Source organism: Schistocerca gregaria, chromosome 5 (assembly GCF_023897955.1).
Source record: "Schistocerca gregaria isolate iqSchGreg1 chromosome 5, iqSchGreg1.2, whole genome shotgun sequence".
Taxonomy (NCBI): Eukaryota; Metazoa; Arthropoda; class Insecta; order Orthoptera; family Acrididae; genus Schistocerca; species Schistocerca gregaria.
In genome coordinates, this window is record NC_064924.1 from 379,155,794 (window position 1) to 379,179,145 (window position 23,352).

The 23,352-nt window shown below is 38.8% G+C and overlaps 1 protein-coding gene across 1 annotated transcript in view; it reads right to left on the reverse strand.

Moving 5' to 3' along the window:
* The window catches only part of LOC126272044 (golgin subfamily A member 2-like), a 101,991-nt gene that overhangs the window by 39,310 nt on the left and 39,329 nt on the right, over positions 1-23,352 (reverse strand). Inside the window, exons 4-6 of the mRNA XM_049974558.1 lie at positions 14,526-14,721; positions 6,991-7,298; positions 2,066-2,260 (exon numbers count right to left, since the gene is read on the reverse strand). Coding sequence (XP_049830515.1) covers positions 2,066-2,260; positions 6,991-7,298; positions 14,526-14,721 — 699 coding nt within the window. The remainder of the gene's footprint in view (positions 1-2,065; positions 2,261-6,990; positions 7,299-14,525; positions 14,722-23,352) is intronic.

Consider the following 23,352-nt stretch of genomic DNA (forward strand, 5'->3'; position numbering starts at 1 on the left):
AGTAGATTGACAAAAATAATTTAATGTTCTGCAAGGCGATTAATGCTTTACTGCTAAAAATGTGGAAATAAAATAAAATCTGAAAACTGAAACTAATAACATATTTTAGTCTTCCATAATTATGTGAATTATTTTAATTCACTTGATAAGCTCACAGCCACAGAATTATATTTTGTTTTCATTTAACATGAGAGCTGTAAATAAAGAGTAAACAACAAAATCACTAAAAGTGGAGACTATTCCCCTTCCCTGCTACAACTCGGACTACTCTGCACATGTGTGAATCTGGCAGCTTGGGCGCGTAAGAAAAATTTTCCCAGGTAGAATCTGGCTGTTTATTGCAACTGCTGATACAGGTAACACTCCTAACAGCTACACTTCAAGTAGCTAGAAGCAGTAGAAGGTACTGCTCATACAACTCTAGACTGTGCTTGCGCATGAGCCCGCTAGCAACCATTCAAATGAACCTGTTGAGAACAGTTGCGACACCACGGTCATCGGAAGCAGTTTGTTATTATGAAGAACTGCATAACATTCATACTAAAGCCTATGACACATTTCGCTGTCGGCAAATGCTTGTGTGTGCACTGTATTTCGTTGTTTTAAATGGCGCATTTCCTTTGCAGCTTAAGTTTTATTTTGATTTTTTGTCTCATTTGTGTTTTATAGCCGCAGTATTGTTCTGCAGTGGTAGGATACAGTAAAATTCTGTGTCAGAGCATCAGTCCTTACCAATCAACATTAGAAAAATTTAAATGAAAACTAAAACAATGAAAAATTCCCATAATTCTAAAAAGATTACCAGGTTTTTCCCGGATGAAAAATGTCCCGGGTTTTTCCCAGATTTCTCGTTTGTCCGAGGTGCATACAACCTGTGACTGATTCTGGGTGGTTAACAACTGCTACAATACTCTAGCTTCTGAAAGGAGTTTATATTTTGAGACATCTGACTGTGCTCCTGAGTAGGACTTTAAATTTTTCCACTTGCATTGGGAACTGAGAGTAGATCGAGTATGAGTTGCAATTCTTTACACCCTAAGTGTTAATTTATGAATCATCATGTTGAACTCTGAACTATTGTGAGCTGGTGAATCTTTCGTATATTGTCACCACAAAATACACTTAGTTTTCATGGGTTTGATGATTATTTAGTTTGGAGATTTTGCAAACATTCTCACATCACTTTCAATGTAACTTTACCGCATTTAATGACAGTATTTAATGTCTGTACTTCAACTGAATTTTGTAAGACCATTTCCTGTTTGCTCGAGACATCCTTTCTTGAATAAATATTATTCAACATAATTCTCTGTTGTCTACATCAATTACAAATGTTAGAATAAAATCCTTGCTCTTAAATTATTCATTTCACTTTTTTATTTATTTCTGTGCAATTCTTGTCAATGCACAGACTATCTTACTGCGCGGTTGCAGCTACAGATAATTATTTACAGTGAATTGGCTGCAGGGCATGAAAGGAGATGTGCGGCGCTAAACCCTATGAGTACATCGAGCTGTTCATTTTAAACGGAGCTGTGCATAGACCAGCTATTTGAAGTGTGAGTAACTGCATGTAGAGATGAAACTGGTTTGCTGGTATGGGACACTGTTTAGAACAGCAACTCAGCAGCAGAAAACTACTAGGTACCGCCATTCACATAGAAAAACCAATGTCTCATTATCCCTAACAATGTAACTGAGAAAATGATTACTTTTGTCTGCATAACGTGGCAGAAACTAGTGATCTGAAGCTTTCGGTTATATTACAATTTACATTAGCACTTTTATAGTGTAACATTTCAATAAAAAATAAATCATTCTACTGTACAGCACTAAAACAAAATGTACAGCTCTGACTGCTTCCCACTCCTCTCCATGGAATCTGTGGAACATGATTCACATAATGTACACAGTAATAGTAGTAGTAGTAGTAGTAGTAGTAGTAGTAGTAGTAAAGTTAGAATGAGCAATGGTAACAAAGCTTTAGACTGTGATGGATGGCATGCTGTCAACATTTACGGAAAAAAAGAAGACAGGATCCATAATTACAAAGTATTACAGTTACCTTCGTAGCCAAACTCTGAAGCTGGGAGTTGAGTTGTTGAACATACTGCTGGTACTGCTGACTTGCTTGGTCTCTTTCAGCAGTAACAGACCTAACTGCTTGCTGAAGTTGTGCCACCTGATGCTCTAAACTAATTTTCTGCTGATTTAATGTTTCCATTTGGCTGTCCAACTCTGTGTTACCAGATATACTTAACTGAAATAGTAGCAAAGAAACTTACATCATTACACAATCATTTCAATTTGAACTGAAGTAGGTGTACATAGTGAAACCTTTTGGTAGAACATTTTTTAACAGGTTACCTAAAGATACAAATTGTATTATTGTTGGAAAAAGATTGAGCACCGTCATGATGAGGTACAGGTGAACATGTGTTTTGTACCTTGTTCCAATTGTTTCATTGTAGATATCTTGTCAGTAAGTTGAGTCACACTTTTATCACTTATTTCAATAAAGAAGAATAATTGTTACTATGAGTTATAAATGAACTTGTTGCATTACTTTCACAAAACAAAACAAGAACAATAAAAAGTTAATTTAATACCAGTACTAAAAATCACCACCATCCTGCACACTTAGTGGCTTTTATGTAGTTACAGCACTTGTAACTCAGTACTCAATCGACAATAATGCAGATGAATATTATAAAACTGAGGCTGAAGCTATTGAATACTCATGGCTAGCCTAAATAAGGACAAAACTTACAAAATCACTCTCTAGAAGTATAATGATTGGAAGCTCTGAAGCAAAAAAGAAGTTCATGAGACATCAACAAGTACAGTAAAATCAGGTTACAGCCTATACCTGGGGTGTGCAAAAAGAGGTAATATCTTCAAGTTTGTGGTGCTACTAAAAACTCTGTGTTTAAGTAAGTCCGTTTTTAACTTTTATTTCAATCTCATATTGCAAAATTTTTCCTTCAGAACTCACAATTTCTTTCCCTGCTGCTTTATTTAATTTGATTTTTTTTTATTTGGAAACATGTGCATGGATGTGCTACAGGTTGCCCCGCTTCTTTAGTTACCAGGCAAACCAGATGTAGTTCATATGCTTCAGTGGCAGATGGTTGATCGGCATGAGAAGAAACATCAAAGCTGTCACAAACTAAGCATGATAGGCAGTGTATTATACATATTATAATGTAGGTGAGGAATATTACAGTAAAGGAAAATTCATGTACGCTAATTATGAAAAACAGAGGGAAATGTTAAGGAGGTCAACAGTGCAAGGAAATCAGATAAAACTGAGTAATGTTGAGACACACAGGTTAGGAAGGGTGCAGCGAAAAATCTTAATAGGAAATGGGGAATTGAGAGAGAGAGAGAGAGAGAGAGAGAGAGAGAGAGAGAGAGAGTGTACAAGGGAGGAAGGAATGAAAATAGATTAGGAAATGTATCACCAAGAATGTAAAATGTTAAAAGATGTTAGGGATGAGATACGAGAGTTCTTTGATAGCAGAGGTACCAAACAAAAACAGATAATAACAAATTTGCCCGCTGAACAAAAGAAAACAAGTGTATTTTAATAAGACAGAAAATGCAGTTGATAAAAAGATTGAAACATCAGAAAAAAGGAAGGTATTGTGCATCAGTTGATTGAACATGATGCGAAACTGACAAAAAATATTGAACACTGAAGTAAAGAAACAAAATGTTCTGATTGCCAATATAACAAATCTGAAGTCATAGTTGAAAAAGTAAACGAAAAATAAGCCCTATAATGAATATCTATTACAAATGATTAAAAAGGTACCAAATTTTAATATGTAACTGTGCTGATATATATGCAGAGATACTGCCTAATAAGGATGATGCTCCAGAATATGTTTTCCTAATTATGGCACTTGTAGAAACAGTCCTTTATCAACGGAGACTCATTATCTGCAATGAGGGGGCTGCAGCGAGCAACAAAAGGATATGTTCTGCCCTCTTATTGTAAACAATTATGCACCATTAGTATTAAACAATTTGTGTAGGCCATCAATGTATAGTGGGGAAAAAAAAGTTTCGCTTTGGGCATATATACGTGTTCATGGCAAAAACTGAGCTATCTATAGGAAAGAAAATATATAATATTTACACATACACACAAGCAAGCACACTTCATGTGCACATGACCATTACCTCCAGTAGCTACATGTGCAACAGTCTTTTCTTTACGCCTGCCTGCAATTCAACATGTCATATTTGCAGTGAGTAGCACTCTATCCTCTTCACAAGGCTGTTTACCTAGACAGTTATGGTGATGTATAGTACAATTGGGGAAGACACTTATGAAGTCAATGTGTTGAAATTTTTAAGGTATGCTAGGCTTATACAGTGTCTACTAAATCAGAAAGTTAAAGGAACAACAGTGTTTACTAAGTCAGAAAGTTAAAGGAACAATGTTCTCAGATTTGCTTAGGTGATTGAATTTTGTGATAAATATCATAAAATTTCAAGCAAGTTACTGATTTCTGTAGCAATTAAACAGTCTGCACAATTTGCTTTGAAAGAAGTGAAAGCAACTTCAAATCACAGTTTCATGAATGTCAACAACGAGGAAAAAAAATAATAAAGGAGGAGCTGTTGAACAGGGTGGGAATATTGATAAAGAATACACAACTTTTGAACTATTGTTGTAATCAGAAAAAATGCCAGTTTAAAATACTAAAGGATAATAAATTGGTTTTTCTGTTGCTAAGAGTGGGACTTTCAGTCAGTTTACTGAATACATGAATGTGCGGTGTACAGAAGATAATTATGTATTTATTGAGGGTATTCTAAGTGAAAGAAAGCTACTACATGTGTAAAGAAGTAAATTAATCATTTATTGTGAGTAGAGTAAGCAAAAGGACACTTGCAGAATGATAATTCATTTGAAGAATTGCAGTAAATGGAGAAAATGCTACCAAATGAAAATATCAGGGATTATTATAAGCTTCCAAGGTCTTACTACCAACTGGATGTCAACTGAAAGCCCTGACTATTTGTAGTAGAAGCACATGTTCCAAACTTCACTTTCCATGCTGTGTTCTAAATATGGAAAGTCAACAGTAGGGAATGACAACCCACAGTTTAAAATATAAATTGCATCCATTAAGATCTGCTACAAAACTCTAAGAGAGCAGTTTTTCTATATTTTTACCAGCGACAATTTGATTTATCTCATAACAGGAAAAGTAAATATTTTACTATTTTAAGACCAAGTTTGTGTTCACTTATGTTACATGTCATTGTGGCATAGATGAAAGGGTCATTTACATAGAGCATCCAATTAAATACAAGGTATAAAAGTCATACTCATATTGTCTTCAGTGACCAGATGTCCCCTTCTGATTGGGACAGTACCATTTTTCAACCTGTGGTCCTGGTGTCCCCTGACAGAGTTTGTCAGGATGTCTCTTTCTCCCATTTTATTAGAAAAGTAGCATTTATTTTTTATTCTCTGTACTATGTAATGTAATATTTAAATCTTTATGTTCATAAATTCTACGAACAAAAGTTACGTTATTGATGGTCAAAATTTGTTATGAAACAAAATCATCTAAATGGCAGCTCTACCGACATTGTTTTGGTGTGCATGCTTAACTCTGACAATTTGATTACTTTCTCACAGAAACTTAGTGACAGTCAGAGTGTGACATGCATTACTTTGGCGAGAGCGAAAATGAAAGCATATGTTCATTGTTGTGTTGCAAGATAAGAAAGTATCTTAGCCTATGGTGCAGAACTTGCAACTTATAGAGAATTTTAAATTAACTCATGATAATTATGCATAAATCAACAGATAGTAAGTCTTTTTCCCTCTTACTTTATCTTCTATCACAAGTAAATGTTCATTAAGAAAATGTGATCCGATTCTGATGTTCATTGCACCATTTGTAACATCAAGTTTTGTGTGTGTCAAGGGGGGGAAGAGTGACACTGAGCAACATCTAAATTCAAGTAAACATAAAAAGGCAGAAATTGTTGCTATGTCATCCAGAAGTGTAACTTCATTGTTCCAGCCAAATTCAGCAACAGACCATGAGTTTACTGAGCTGCAATTGAAGAAGTCTGGCCCTACCACATGGCTGAAGAAAACTGTAGTTTTCACTCAAATGACTGCGCTCTGACACTAGTACGAAATCGGTTCAATCAGAAGTTCTCTTACAGTTGCACTAAGACTGAAGCCTATTTAAATATATTTAGCAAAGAGTTGGCTTAACAACCATAACTCTATTACGAACAAATGAACAAATCATAAAATACATCTTGCCTCCAGCAAGATCAAGAATTCAATTGTTCTTGTTATTTGTAACAATGGTCACTGATGTGATTAGCACAGAATAACCTAGAAGTTCCACAGTTCGTCCGTATACTTTCACTAGAACTTACATGGATTGCCCGACAAGTATGTGTCGGTGCCGTTTGGCTGTTGCGTCTACCTTCTGCTCGCGACTGATTTCACACCTGCACACACAAACAGGTGCTGTGCAGTAGGTAGGATTCTAGCATCCCACTTTCACATCTAAAATATCGCGTGTTCGAGACGGTAGAAGGCCGAGTGGTTCTAGAATTTACACCAAAATTTTCAAAACACTACAATATGGGCTATGTTAAGACAGGCTATTATGACATTTGTATTATGAAAAACACGCTTTTCCCAATTGTTTAACAGCTGTAGACAATCACTTACAAAAGGCTGTCCTCTCATTTAAGTTTTGATCTCCCTCCATAGTCAGCATTTGGATAGCAAAGGGAAAGAGATACTGGTATACAGTTCCTGATCATGACTATGCATCAATGTTTTAACATTTTAATCATATAAGTGTTGTCTACATAGTGAGACTATGTGATGTTATTGGGAGTGATACATCTGTTAGTGCTCTCTCTCTCTCTCTCTCTCTCTCTCTCTCTCTCTCTCTCTCTCTCTCTCTCTCTCTCTCTCTCTCTCTCTCTTACCTGCTGAATTCTTAGCTGGGTTAGGGAAAGTTGAGACTGCCTCTCTTGTAGCTGCTGCTGAAGTGATGATATTTCTGATGTCTTTGTATTCAATTTCTGTTGTATTTCTGATTTCTCTTCTTCAGTCTCTTCCAAATGCTTTGTCACTAATTTATTTTCTACTTTTAATTTTTCCACTTCTGCTGACAGTTCCTTAACCATAACCTGCAACTGCTGATTGCTTGTATTTGATGCTGACAATTCCTTTTCCAGTTCTGCAACTTTGTGCCTTGATGCTTTCAAACGCCCTTGCAGTTCTTCCACTTCACCTGAGAGAAAGTGTGTAAAAATTTTATACAGCAAGTTATTTACCAAACAACTCTTTAATGTTATTAATGAAACAATTGGAAATATGGAATTATCTAAAAGGAATATCTTGCATAAGGAGTTCCTTTCGCGAATATGGTAGGCATTCTGACATACTGGATCAAAAGGTCCACAAATTGGTCTACCATCAATCGTTAAAATAAAATTAAAAATTATAATAAACTGATGCAGGGGAGATCCCATCGCAACTCTGTTTAACTGTTGGTAGAGTATTCTGCCACACTGGAAACAGGTGGTAGTGAGCATGTGGCAGAACAGTTTCACGGAATCTTGGTCAAAATGTAGTAATGTCAAGGAGCCTTCTAGCAACACCTGTGTGAAAAGCGAGGCGACTTAAAAACTAAACAGGAGATTGCCCTTGACCAGATACATTTTTTCGAGCACATTCATGAACTGTTGAGTTTTTGACATGGTGTGAAGAGTGACCCACGATAGTTGCTGCGCCAAGTGTTAAGCTATCCCATATATTGGTGAATTTACCGTGTCCACGAGTGGACATATTGGAACTCCCTTCTTGCGTGTCTTTGGGAGGCCATACAGCCCTGGTAGTATCGGTGCTTTCAGGTACAGCCTTCTGACCACATTCTTGTCCATTCCCAAGTTGTAGGAGTGAAATGGTCTTCCTTGTCACCGTTGGAGTACGATCCTTTTCTACTTGCTTTTAGGATAGGTTTTGAACTAACATCTTGATCTACTTCCAGTAGTCAGCTGTTCGTAGTAGTACTATCATATTGCTTTTATCAGTTGTTAGGAAGACAGTGTCTTCGTCTTCACAGAGGTCACACATCAGCCTGCATTCTGTCACAGAGATTTCAGTTTTCGGCATTTTTACTTTGTCAATGACCCTGCAGGTCTATCTCCTTACCGCTTTGGCAGTACCAGAGTGAATTCCCTGAAAGGCTCCCTCGACATTCTTGATTCCCCATTTGTTTGGTTGGTTTAATGATTAAAGGGACTAAACTATGACTGTAACAGACAAGTCAACAAAACTACACACCATAGGAGGGCCTAGGGTGTGAAACCTAAGGGAAGGAGACCAAGGTCTACGAAAGAACAAAAAAGCCTAGATAAGGGAATAAGAAAGTAGAAAATGGGAAAGGGAAAAAAAGGAGTGAGATGCCTCATGCAGGGAGCAACCAGAGGACCCCAAAGGCAGAAAGTGCAATGGAGGACATACCCCTCCCCACGTACCAGAGGCACCCCACCCAAAGTACTCCGAAAAGACTACAGGTATGGAAAGGTTTAGAGAAGCACAAGAAAACAGAGGAAGGAACACCCAGTCAAACAGAACAATCAAGAAGGGGGAGGAAGAGCATAAGATTGAGTAGGGCAAAGGCTAAGACGGGCCACAAGGTTCCACACAGCCCCTGCCTGCTCAGTGCAGAGGAGGCAACAGGGTGTCCTGCCAAATCATTAATGCGCTGATAAGGCTGAAGCACCCCCTGTTGGAGAGCACAGTTAAAACCACCTTCATGAATAAACCATAAAACCAGGTCACCCACAGATGCATTGACTGCTGACACCGGTGGTGCCGCCCATCACAAAGTGGCTAGGTTAGGACAATCCTGCAAAATGTGGACCTCATCAAATGGGCATCACAACACACAACAGTGGGGTGGGCCTCACAATGGAAGATATGACAATGAGTCAGCCAAATACAACGATGCAAAGCCTGCAATGGCCGATGGAGTCCTTGAGTGAGGCTCAAATCAAGGATCTCCACAAAGTCCTTTATCAGCCTAGTTAGTTCAGCAAAGACTGAGGAGTATACCATTCCATATTCCAAATCCTTAGGACTTGACGGCATAATACCGATTGAAGTTCCAATTCTGGAATAGTGATCTCAAGAGGTGACATACCTATAGCCAATTTGGCTGGCCTGTCAGCAAGTTCATTCTCCAGGATCCCTACACGACCCAGGATACAGACAAAGACCACTGATGGTTGACACTGTTCAAGAGCATAAAACGAATCCTGGATGGTCAGGACCAAGGGGTGGCAAGCGTAACACTAGTTGAGAGCTCGTAAACTACTCAAAGAATCGCTACAGTTGAGGAAGGACTCACTGGTGCAAGCACAGATATGCTCAAGGTCACAAGAGATGGTTACCAACTCCACAGTGAAAACACTGCAGCCTTTTGGCAAGAAGCAGAGTTCATTACTTCCCGCATTAATGTAAGGAAAGCCATCATGACTGGAAACCATTGAGCCAGCAGTATAGACTACTTCTGAACTCCAAACTGTGTCAAGAACGGAGAAGAATTGGCGGCAGAGGCCCTCAGGATGAGCCAAGTCTTTCACATCTTTTAAGAGGCCAATACAGAGCTGTGGATGCAGGATGCACTATGAAGGAGTATGTGGGCTGCCCCCAGAGAACAGATGGTAGAGGGGAAAGCTGGAGTTCTGGAAAAAGAGACCAGATGTGGGTGACAATGTTAACCCCAAAACATGGGCCACTGTTGTGGGAGGTGGATCTCTGTATTTGGAGAGAAGAGATGGTAGTTCAGACGCTCTGGGGAGCATCAAATGCTTAACACATAAGCAATCAACCATTGTTGGTGCAGAAACCGCAATGGTAAAACCCTTACCTCCACTAGGAGGCTGATCATGGAGCTAGTCCGAAAGGCACCCGTTACCAGCCATACTCCACAACGGTGTATGGAGTCTGGAGTCTATATCTGTAAAGCTGAAGGTGATGCTGATTCATATGCAAGACTCCTGTAATCTAGACAGGGCTGGACCAATGCTGTGTAAAGCACTATCACAGTAGAGCGGTCTGGACCCCAGTTGGTATTACTGAGACAGCGAAGAGCACTGAAGTGCAACCAACATGTCCGATTTAGCTGATGAAGATGGGGAAGGCATGTCAACTGAGCACCAAAGACCAGTTCCAAGAAATGATGAGAGTCCACTACACTGAGGGACTGGCCATCGAGGTAAAGATCCGGATGGCGATGGACTGTACGACAACAACAAAAATGACCACCACAGGTCTTTGTGGCCAAAAAATGGAAGCCATGAGTGAGAGCACAAGATTGTGCTCACTGGAGAGAGAGAGACCTGCAGGGTCATTGACAAAGCAAAACTGCCAAAAACAAACATCTCTGTGGCAGAACACAAGGCAATACATGACAATAAAGGCAATGTGACAGTACCACTACAATCAACTGATTACTGGGAGAAGACCAAGACGCTAGTACAAAACCCAGTCTGTAATCAAGTAGAAAGTGATCCTACGCCAACAGTGACAAGGAAGAACATTTCACTCCTAAACAACTCGGGAATGGAAAAGGATATGGTCAGAAGGCTGTAACCAAGAGCAGCGATATCACCACAGCTGTATGGCCTCCCAAAGATACACAAGAAGGAAATTCCACTGTGTACCATAGTGGATGCAATAAACTTAGCAATATATGGGATAACTGAACACTTGGTGCAGCTACTAAAGCCTCTCTTGGGTCACTGTTCACACAATATCAAAAACTCAATAGAGTTTGTGAAGATGCTTCTGGAAACTTATCTGGACAAGGCTGATCTCCTGGTAAGTTTCGATATCATGTCGCTTTTCACATGGACAGCACTAAAAGACTCCTTGACGTTATTTGGGAGTCACTTTGACCAAGACATTGTGGAATTTTCCTGCCACATACTCACTACCACCTACTTCCTAGGCAGTGGAAAGTTCTACCAACAATTAAATGGAGTCTCCATGAGAGCCCCTAGCACCTGGCATTGCAAATCTATACATATGGAGCACTTTGTGGGAACGGCTCATGAAACGCATGCCACGACATATTTGTGGTGTGGCTGCATGGTAAAGAAAACCTGCAAGAATTTCCTGACCACCTTAACAGCATACATGACAATATGAAGTTACTAAAGAGGTAGAATAAAACAGATACTTACCTTTCCTTGATATCCCAATAAAGCAGAAAACTAATGGCATGCTGAGACATTCTGTCTAAAGAAAACAATGCACATGGTCCTGTATTTAAATGCAACTAGCTGCCACCATCAGGCACAATGGAAATCCATGCTCACCCCCTGGGTGCGTAGAACATAGCCACATGCGACAAGGACAGTCCACCCACCGAGTTGCAGCATCTTCACAAAACCTTCTGCAGGAATGGCTACACAGAAACACAGATAAGAGGCACTCTCTGGCAGAACAAGAAGATGACCCGGTAGGCGACACAAAGCATCTGGCGTTCCTCCTATACACTGGACCATTCACGACCCAAGATTGCCAGGATTCTGGAGAAAAATAACATCAGAACCATTTTCGGTTCACTGACTAAAATGCTTGCCTCAGTTAAAGACAAATTAGGACTACAGACATCTTGAGTGATATCTGCGAATGTAGCTAGCAGTACACTGGCCACACACAGAGGTGTACCTCGTAGCACCACTCACAACATGTGAAAAGCATTCGACTTGGCCAAATGGACAAATCTAAAGTTGCAGAGCACAGCCTGAATGAAGGTCATATCCTTAACTTTGAACAGACAAAGGAGCTGTGGAGGGAAAACTGGATCTGGGACTATCATCAGAGGGGCAATGGAGATAAAAGTACACGATAATCTTGTCAACTGGGATAGTGGTTTCCAGCTATCTCTGCATGGGATGTGGCGGTTGAAAGAATATACTAAGAGCACTATCTTGTAAAGGGCATGAAGGCAGCACATGGAATAGACAGGCAGTGCAAGGACATGTCGCATGGACACCCCCCTCCCCCCCAGTGTGCCACAAATTCATCCCCCCCCCCCCCCCCCCCTGTTCCCCGTTCCCTAAAGTACGGCTCTCTCTCCATCACTGTCTGTGACACATTTCTGCAGGCATCCTAATGATTCAGCCACTGGAGACGAGGCAGAGGAGCCTGTGGTCCCGCGACTATTAAGATATGCAATGAACATGAACCTGAGGGTAACAAGTAGGAAAATTGTCAAAACATTGACACAGAATGACGTCTTGACTCCAGTAAACTTTGTCAGATTTGCCGAGAAAGCCTGCATTCCAATACAGCATTGATTTTATTGTAATCAGAACTGACAACAAAAAATAGCTTCATTATTTCAATCTCTAACAAGTCATTCAAGCAGTGTGTGATGTTATTTTCAACATCTCTATGTTCTCTTTCATTAACTCTTAACGGTGACATCCCAGTATGTATTCTGCCTCAAAGAATTTTTCTGCGCCCTCAGACAGTTAGCAGAAAGAGCAATGAGAGAGAAAATGATTCTTTATTAAATTCTACTTAAGATCTCAGTTTTAATTAACATAGTCAAACATGATTAATCCTTTGTCTACTTCATGTGATATTTAGCAGATGTGGGTCAGATGTAACTGTGTCACTCCTCTCACCATGTGCTGAGTGCCAAACACATCCAGTGTGTTGTTCAGTTGGATTTACAGCAAACTCAAAGTGTGGCGAAATTCTGTTGAAAGTACTGACAATGAAATCATTTTTTTTTTTTTTTTACATTGTATTGTCATCTGTTGGCTTTACAGCAGTGTACAACAATTCATGAGTTCCCAACAAAGTGCTGACTTTGAAGTGAGAAGTCAGTCACATACTACACATTTAAACACCATCTTTTGGGTATAGACCAAATGATAAGGGATGCAGATAGTGTGCCAATAGCTCTACAGTCGATTAGATTTCATATTTCATCTCAGTTCAATGAAAAACAATCTTACATGTCAAAACTATTTCAGCAGCCAATCAAACTACAAGGGCCATTTTTTTCTTTTTTTTCTCTGTTGGCTAATGAGAAACTCTTGCACTACACACTTCACCATTGCCAACCTCAAGGCAACAGTCTGCATTGCAACAGCCACGTAAACATGGCTGCAGCCATTGTTGCTCTCGCCAAGTGTGAATTATGAAATGTAATTCGGTTTCTGCAAGCAGAAGGGAATAGTGCAGCAGAAATTCATTGGAGTTTGAGCCGAGAGTATGGTGATTACTTTGTGACTAATGGTATTGTGCGTGAATGGAGCCGAAAGTTTAAAGATGGCCAAAATGACGTGCATGATGAAGAAGCCCAAGGACACAAGTCTGTCGTTAAAGCCAACCTTGTTGAATAAGTTGACAGAATGGTTAGAGAAAAATCATAGGTTCACCATAACTGCTTTGTCTACGGAAATTCCAGAAGCTTCAAGATCTGTCGTACACTCTCTTGTTACTGAACATTTAGGGTACAAAAAACTTTGTGCTTGTTGGGTTTCAAAAATGTTGACGAACTCCCACAAAAGTGAATGAATGGAGTCAGCTTTGGATTTCCTTAACCATTATCACAATGAAGGAGAGAACTTTTTGAAATCAATTGTTACTGGATATGAAACTTGGATCCAATATGACAAACTGGAAACAAAATGACACAATCAGAAAAATTGATGCATCCAAATTAAAAAAAACTTCAACAACAGAAAGGTAGAAAGGTTATGGTTACCGTGTTTTGGGACCAAAATGGTGTGTTGCTTGTAGACTTTAGTGCAGCCTGGAACCACTATCAATGCAGCTGCTTATAGTGTAACTTTACAATGTTTGTGGATAGCCATTCAACCAAACAATAAGGAATGCTGACTTCAGAAATAGTGTTGATCCATGACAATGCTCACCCACACACTACTGGCACAACCCAATGGTTCCTTGCACAATTTCAATGGGACATTTTTGATCATCCGCTGTACAGTCCTGACCTGGCACTCAGCGACTTTCACCTTTTCCCTGAACTGAAGTCGTGACTAGGAGGGCAGCACTTTAAAACCAATGAAGATCTTCAAAACAACGTTTGAAATCATTGGCGGCAACATTTTTTGAAGAGGTTATTGGAAAGCTTGTTCACAGGTACGATAAATGTCTAAATCTTTTCAGTGATTTTGTTGAAAAGTAACCATAAGTGTACAAAACTTTTGGTGATAAAATAATTTTTTTCTATGAACTTGTCTCTTATTTATAGCCTATCAGAGGTTGGGTAGGGGGGGGGGGGGGGGGGGGGGGGGGGGGAACGGCCCTCGTACATTTACGCTGGTACCAAAGTGATGTTGCAGTCAACCATACTCAGGATCCAGGATACTTTGATTGCTGTGGTGGTCAACCACATCAAAGGGTGAAGCAATGTTTCCAACCTATAAAATAAAATTATCTCCAAGCATACTGTAACAACCTGCTTTTTGTTTTGCCAATTGTTGACTTTTGTTTAAAGCTGATTGCAGTTCCGTCTTTTCCCCTACAAGTATTCCAACAGTCTGTGCATGAAGCTGCAGTTGTTCTTGTAGAGGGCCGACTTCTCTTGTTAACTCAGCTTCAGACTCTGCACGGACTTTACCAAGATCAGATTCCAACTGCGACAAACGTGATTGCTGTGAAGTAGGAAAGTTTAGCCATTAGTAATTGTCTCTTCAATAAGGATACAGTAAAGTTAAACTTTAGAACTCTAAATATACAGCAAATGCAGAACCTAAACCATATACATGAACTACTGCAAAATTGGTAAGATCACAAGAATGAATCTTAACAAGTGAATGTATTAACATTTGGAGGTACATGTTTTCCACATATGAAGACTAATTACTACTTCACTCAGCACATAGGACGAAGAAATCGCTAAAGGAGTACTGTTCCAAAATACAAGGGTGAGTCAAATGAAAACTTTAAATATTTTTTAAATATTATTTATTGTGCAGAAGTGGTTCAAAGCTGTATCACTTTTCAACATAATCTCCCCCACGCTGATTGCAAGTTCTCCAGTGCTTATAAAGTGCATAAATTCCCTTAGAAAAAAATTCTTTTGGTAGTCGGCGCAACCACTCGTGCACCGTGTGGCGTACCTCTTCATCAGAACGGAACTTCTTACCTCCCATTGCGTCTTTGAGTGATCCAAACATAAGGAAATCACTGGGGGGCAAGGTTTGGTGAGTATGGTGAATGAGGAAGACACTCAAAATGCAGGCCTGTGATTATTGCAACTGTTGCAAGGGCAGTGTGGGGGCCTTGCATTGTCATGTTGCAAAAGGACACCTGCTGACAGCAATCCACGTCGCTTTGATTAGGTTGCATGCCGCAGATGATTTTTTTAGGAGATCTGTGTATGATGCACTGGTGACAGTGGTCCCTCCAGGCCTGTAATGCTCCAAAACGACACCTTTTTCGTCCCAAAAGAGAGTCAGCATAACTTTCACTGCTGATGGTTCCGTTTGAAACTTCTTTGGTTTTGGTGATGAGGAATGGCACCATCCCTTGCTCGCTCTCTTAGTTTCCGGTTGGTGGAAGCGAACCCAGGTTTCGTCCCCAGTAATGATTCTTGCAAGGAAGCCATCACCTTCTCGTTCAAAGTGCTGAAGACGTTCTTCACAAGCATCAACAAGTCTTTCTCTCATTTCAGGAGTCAGCTGCCATGGCACCCATCTTGCAGACACTTTGTGAAACTGGAGCACATCATGCACAACGTGGTGTGCTGACCCATGACTAATCTCTAAACATGCTGCAATGCCATTCAGTGTCACTCGGTGGTTTTCCTTCACTACGGTTTCAATTGCTGCAATGTTCTGTGGAGTCACAACTCATTGTGCCTGACCTGGATGAGGAGCATTTTCCACTGAAGTCACACCATTTGTGAACTTCCTACTCCATTCGTAGACTTGCTGCTGTGACAAACATGCATCACTGTACTGAACCTTCATTTGTCAATGAATTTCAATAGGTTTCACACCTTCACTACGCAAAAACCAAATTACAGAACACTGTTCTTCCCTGGTGCAAGTGGGGCGGGCATCTTTATACTGACACTGCGACGGTACGTGTGCATCTGCACTATGCTGCCACCTACAGGCCATTCTGCACACTGTTTGTAGTACGCTTACCAACTTAAAGGATAATGGCATGGAATTTCGATTTGTTATTACAAATTTAAGGTTTTCATTTGACTCACCCTCGTATCTTCTTACTGAAGCCTACAAGTAAATGACAAATGAAAACATACAGTAAGACTGAAAGTTTAAGAAAATCACCAAATTATTTAGTATTAGTCCAATCTGATATCTTGATGGGACTAACTTCCTTGTTGTAGTGTGAATACAAAACAACTGTTTCCTACAATTCAAAGCAGTGACTATGTTACATTCACTTCAAGCACTGGATGCCATTGGTCTTTGACCACAATCACATACTGAACTGCATAAAAAAAAAATTCTCTTGAAATGAGTAAAATGAAGAAAATATTGCTGAAATACCAGAGATTTTTCTTTCTCTTAATTCATGTTCAGACTAAAGCTGCAATTAACTTCAATTTAATGAAAAGTTGTTGACACTATCACAAATGTAAGCACTCTCCTTTTTGCATCAGAACTACAAACCATCTCCTGCACTGCTTCTGATGTACAGTTCTGTGGAAAAATATTGTAAAGCTTACAGTTACGTGGCAAAATATTGTAAAGCTATTGTGCTCAGATACAAATTTTGTCTTAGTTCTGAGAAAAAACACCAACAAAGTGATAAAATTTTGTCTACACTATATTTTCAAAATATATTTACCACAGGGGTAACCTTTGAGTGAACAACTAACTTATAAGTAAATTGACACATTGGATACATTAACACAAACACTGTATATATTATTAGTGAGCCTCAGCAATTGGGCATGATCTTTGATTGATTTCTTTAACCACTTAAAGAGCGATTTATGTTTTAATAACTTCTGCATGTACTTCCACCAAACCTGTCTTCCTTCACTCCTTTTATAATACTCAAGCTGAAATTCTTTTCACACGTCATAGTTATCATTCTATCTACTGTTACATTCCAATCTATTTCTCTCATTTTTAAACACATGTACCACAACATACTTTCTCTACAATCCCTGCAGCCATATAATGTACCTGTAATTATTTCCATTTGTATTCACATTACTCAATAATTCCATGATTGTTTTTACCATTATGTAGAGCCAACAGTAATTCATCTGATGACTTGCACTATATTTTCAAGAAGTTCTTGTGTTTGCACAATCCTTCATCTTGTCGTCCAAGGGAGTGCTACAGGCTTCGAAACCACAAAAAAATATTAAATTTAACCTCACTTGAGATGTGTTTACAAAATATTAAGTTTTGAATTGGCGGGTGTTGAGAGAGAGAGAGACTGCTACTTGTTATGGTTACTTATATTGGCAAGTTGCATTTTAATGTTTTCCACATAGATTTACTAGCTGTAGCTATTGAACTCTTAGGTAAAAGTTTTTGGTGAATGTCACAATGAAAGAGTTGGAAGAACATGGGCATGTGAAATTTTGCTGTAAACTAGAGAAAATTTTACAGAAACATTTTAACTGCTTTACTGAGCATATGGACTGGATTGCATGAAACCTACCTTATTAACCATGCTTCCTACCACTTATCCGTATACGTAGATTCAGGGATTCAAAAGTTCTGTTAGCTACATTGCAAGTAGCATTGTTTTTTATAAAGCCTTAGTACAAATAATAATTTACTATAAATAAAATTCAGTATTTACAAATGTACAAATATTTTCTTTGAAAATACTGTTGTAATCATGTAAGTGTTAACCTACAATACCAACTAAACAGCAGCTAAACTGTAAAGCTATCAACTTTTTTTTTTAAAGTAGCCACTTTTTTACTAACTGGAAGCATTACAGAGGACATTTAATGAATTAACATCACACATCACCATCTGAAATAAGAAATATCATAATGACTATAAAAAGCAAAAGTTCACATGGGATGGATTATATCTCCAATAACTCATTACAAAGTTATGGCCCTATAGTATATAATGTTCTTAGTCCTCTAAGTAATGAATCGTTAACTCAGGATGTTTTCCCGAAAGATTGAAATATGCCACTGTTAGGCACCTATATAAAAAGGCTGACTCCAAAGATGTCGATAACTATCGTCCAGTGTCACTCCTTGAATCATTTTTTAATATTTGAGTTGGTAGTGTACTCTAGGGTTTTCATCCACCTATGTTAAAATGGGATATTCAGCCAATCACAGTTTGATTTCAAAAGGGATCGTCTACTGCAAGCTGCTTATACATTTCCTGAGCTAATAAAAATGTTTAAAATGGTAAACTATCGCCAACTGGGATCTTCTGTGACTTAATGAAGACATTTAATTGCGTCAATCAAAATAATCTGTTTGGGAATTTAACATTTTAGGGAACACAGTTCAGCAAATGCCTGGTTTAGTTCTTATTTGAGAAAGAGAATGCAGAACATTATCTTAGGCTGTTCAATTAATACAAAGAGAGATGCAACATCATCTGCATTAAGAGAAATTGCAGTGGTAGTCATATATAGTGTAATTATTGGCCCATTAATATTCCTGCTTTACATTACTGATATGCCATTCTATTGCAATCAAGAGGCAGAATTAGTCCAGTCTGGACATTACACATCCAATGTTGTGAAGCTGAGCAAAGAAGCATCAACAGAGAAAATAGCAAATGATGTTGTGTGAAGTTTACTGAATGGTTTTGCACAAACAGTCTTTACACTTTGGAAAAAAAAAGTTGCAGCTCACCAAGTTTTGTACTGCTAAAGACATTCCACTGACAATTGCGTTCTTAGATGTGCAAACTGATGAAAACTTAAACTGACATTCCATACAGAAGTCCTGCTAAATTCTTTAGGTTCAACTACTTTTGTCATAGTAATAACTGCCAACTTTGGTGATACAGACTACAGTAAGTTAACATATTTTGTGTATTTTCATTCATTGATGCCTTGTGAGATAATATTCTTGGGTAACTCCTTGCTTAGATAAAAAGTATTTATTGCAAAAATGAAACTAATAAGAACTATGTATGGAGTTCACACAAATACATCTTTAAGGTATCTCTCTGAGCAGCTGCAGATAGTAACCTCAGCCTAACAGTGCTCTCACAGAGTACTGCAACTTCCACAGTTGTATAAATAGAAAAGAAACCCAGGCACTACTTAGAATCATACATCTGAATGTGTAGTATTTTCGAAATAAATTTAGTACACTAAAGGTATTTGTAAATGACCATTTGCCACAGTTGTTAGTGTTAACTGAACATGGTCTAAAATGTAATGAAATTAGCTACTATAAACTAAATGGTTATGTAGTGGCAAACAGTTACTGTAGAAAGCAGCATAAAAGGGATGGTATGGTCATCTTTGTCACTGAACATATTCAGTTTAAGAAACTTGCACTTTTAAGTGGGTGATATTGCAATTCAACTAAAAGAGCACGGAGTAAATGTGATAAAACAAAGCAATGGGAATATATAGGCCACCTTGTGTAGATGTAATCCATTTTCTTAACAGTTTCAATACTTTAATTAGTCACAATGGTCTCAATGACCTTATGTACTTCAAGACTTTAAAACTGACACAAGCTCCAGCAACATAACTAACAAACTCCTTAGACATAGTAACTTCTTAAGTCTTAGAAATATAGTTTCCATGGACATTAAGATCTGAGCTTCTAGTTCTACCAGGATATAGTACGCAATAATTAAGAAATTGCTGAAGACACAGTTAATTATGGTAATATAGACTTTCATTACTCAGACCACCTTGCACAACAGATATAATACAGAAATCAGCACCTAAAAAAGTAACAAAATTGTTAAAATGAAAAGAGCTTTGAATAACAGTTACGAAATGGGCCCAAAGTAATGAACCATAAAAGTCCACTAACATAAAACTGGAAACCGATCAATCTTCTGCTAATCCCAGATTCTGCCTTATGGCCTGTCCTGGCCTCATTGGCCACAAACTGATTGGTAATTATCGAAAGGCTTCCACTACTAGGGATAGCAAAACCTTACACATTATACAGTATAGTAGTACTATAAAAGCCCAAAAGCAATATGTAACCTTTCTAGTAAGTATTTCATATCACCAATAGGAAATCTAATACACACTACAACACACATTACAAATGCGCACTGAGAGAAACTAAATCACATCACTCAAACACTGGACTTTGAATGTGATAAGGCTAAGGAAAATGAAATAAAGAGGATAATTCTCACATTACAGAAAGAAATACTCAGCTGATTGGGATGGTACCACGAGTGCTTTAGTTGAAATATGCATAAAATAAATAGTTAAATCACTAAGTTACCTCACCAACTGTAGTGCTGGTGAAAAATCTTATCCTAGTAGTCTAAAAATAAGCATTGTTAAATGATTGCATAAGAAGGGAAGCACACAAGAGGCTTCAGACTACTACCTAATATCAATGATCCCTACTTTAGTAATGTGTTTGAAATGGTTATCACTTCTGCACTCTCTGCTTATTTTGCAAAAAACAAATTGTTAACAGAAAGACAGCACGGCTTTAGCAAAGATTGTTGCACAACAACTGCAATTAGTGAATTCCTCCACAAAGTGTATATCCTAGAGGAATGAATGAACACAACTGGTGTATTCTTAGATCTTTTCAAAGCCTTCAGATCAGTTAACCATGAGCTGTTCATTAAGAAACTGAAAGCTTACAATATCAAAGGTTCTGCACTTTAATCCATAAATTAACCTAACTGTTCTCTTTTGTAACTGCAGTACTTTATTCAGGTGCAGGTTTGCCATACAGCCCCACAATTCAATACCATAATTAACAAATGGGTGAATTGTTCCACAGCATACAGTTTTTAAAGTTTGATCTATTTTTACCAGTTGACCTGTCTGATACAAATGGTGAGGTTATAGGTCTCATTGGATTAGGAAAGGAAGTCAGCCATTCTCTTTCAAAGGGACCATCCCAGCGTTTGCCATAAGAAATTTAGGAAAATCTTGGAAAACCTAAGTCAGGATGGTCAGACATTGGTTTGAACATCGTCCTCCCAAATGCGAGTCCATTGTGCTAACCATTGTGCCACTTCACTCGGTGGCTCATCTATGGAGTTACTGTTCATGTACTTAACAAATCACAAGTAGTGTACTGAACTTTCGTGCAAAATAGATAATATGATCATTGATTGCCAGTCTTCTAGAGATACAGTAATCCAGGTGATGCCACTGGGGTCAACCCTTGGCCACATCCTCTTTCTGGTTTATGTCAATGACATGACACAACTCTTCAACTCACATTTAGTAAGTTATGCTGATGACACTACCCTCTTATTTTGTGAGAAAGAATTTGAAGGATTACAACCAGTTGCAACTGACAGTAAATAACCATATATTTTCTATGCCAAGGCCTAAACATTAACGTCAGTAAATCCCAGCTACTAACATTAAAACTAATTAGTTCTCATGAGATTGATGTAAACAATATAATTATGTGGTATTACTTCGGCAGAAATAAATAATATTAATTTCCTTGGTGTCCACTAGGACAAAAATCTTTTTTTGGGCAAACCACATGAATTCTGGAAACAAGAAAATCAGCAGTTTTTGTATCAGACAAGCCAATTGCCAAAAATAGATCAAGTCAAACCTCAAAAATTGTGTGCTATGGAACAATTCACTGATTTCTTAACTAGGACATTGAATTGTGGAGCTGTATGGCAAACCTGCACCTGAATAGAATACTGCAGTTACAAAAGAGAACAATTATGTTAATCTATGAACTAAAGTGCAGAACATCCTGCTGTGGAACTTTTGCCCAACATAAACAATGGAAACGTGAGGTTGGAATATCAACAGCATTAGGAACTGGATAGATTGCTATTCACCGTAAAGATGACTCGTTAAGTTGTAGACAGGCACGACAAAAACGCTGTTACACATTTAGCTTTTAGCCAAAGTCTTCTTCAGCAAAGCAAATATGCACACATTCATACAAAAAGCACATCTCATGCACACATGATCACTACATCCAGCATCTCCAACCAGAATACAAATGTCACATGAACAGCAATCTGGATTGGGGTAGGGGTAGGGGTAGGGGTAGGGGTAGGGGTAAGAAGGGCACTGTCTGGCAGGATGTGCAAGGACTAGAAACTGCCAGATCCATAGTCCAGAGTGGGGGCATGTAGGGGGAAAGAAAAAAAAAAAAAAAAAAAAAAAAAAAAAAAAAAAAAAAAAAAAAAAAAAAAAAAAAAAAAAAAAAAACGAGTGGAAAAGGGAATGAGAGGAAAAGGAGAGGAACAGGGAAGGGGAATGGACAAGTGGGTATGCCGGCAAACAGTAGAACACAAAAAGAGTGAGGAAATGTGAAGAGGGGAAGAGGCAATACGACAAGGGGGAGGAAGCTGGTGGATGGTGTGGAGACAGTAGGTTACTGGTACATAAAGATGGAGGAGGGTTCTTGTGGCAGGTCTATACGAATCTGTTTATGGGCCATCTGGAGAAAAAAATACTAGCCTCCTAAAATTTCAAGGACCTCATCTGGCTTATATCCATTCACGATATCATCATGATCGGAACTAAGGGCCAGGATATCCTATCCTCATTCCTTCAACCTCAACACCTTCTCTTCCATCGACTTCAACTAGTACTCAACCCAGCGTTCCACCTTCCCAGATGTTGACTTCTACATCTACATCTACATCTACATCTACATCTACATCCGTACTCCGCAAGCCACCTGACGGTGTGTGGCGGAGGGTACCCTGAGTACCTCTATCGGTTCTCCCTTCTATTCCAGTCTCGTATTGTACGTGGAAAGAAGGATTGTCGGTATGCTTCTGTGTGGGCTCTAATCTCTCTGATTTTATCCTCATGGTCTCTTCGCGAGATATACGTAGGAGGGAGCAATATACTGCGTGACTCCTCGGTGAAGGTATGTTCTCGAAACTTCAACAAAAGCCCGTACCGAGCTACTGAGCGTCTCTCCTGCAGAGTCTTCCACTGGAGTTTATCTATCATCTCCGTAACGCTTTCGCAATTACTAAATGATCCTGTAACGAAGCGCGCTGCTCTCCGTTGGATCTTCTCTATCTCTTCTATCAACCCTACCTGGTGCGGATCCCACACTGCTGAGCAGTATTCAAGCATTGGGCGAACAAGCGTACTGTAACCTACTTCCTTTGTTGTCGGATTGCATTTCCTTAGGATTCTTC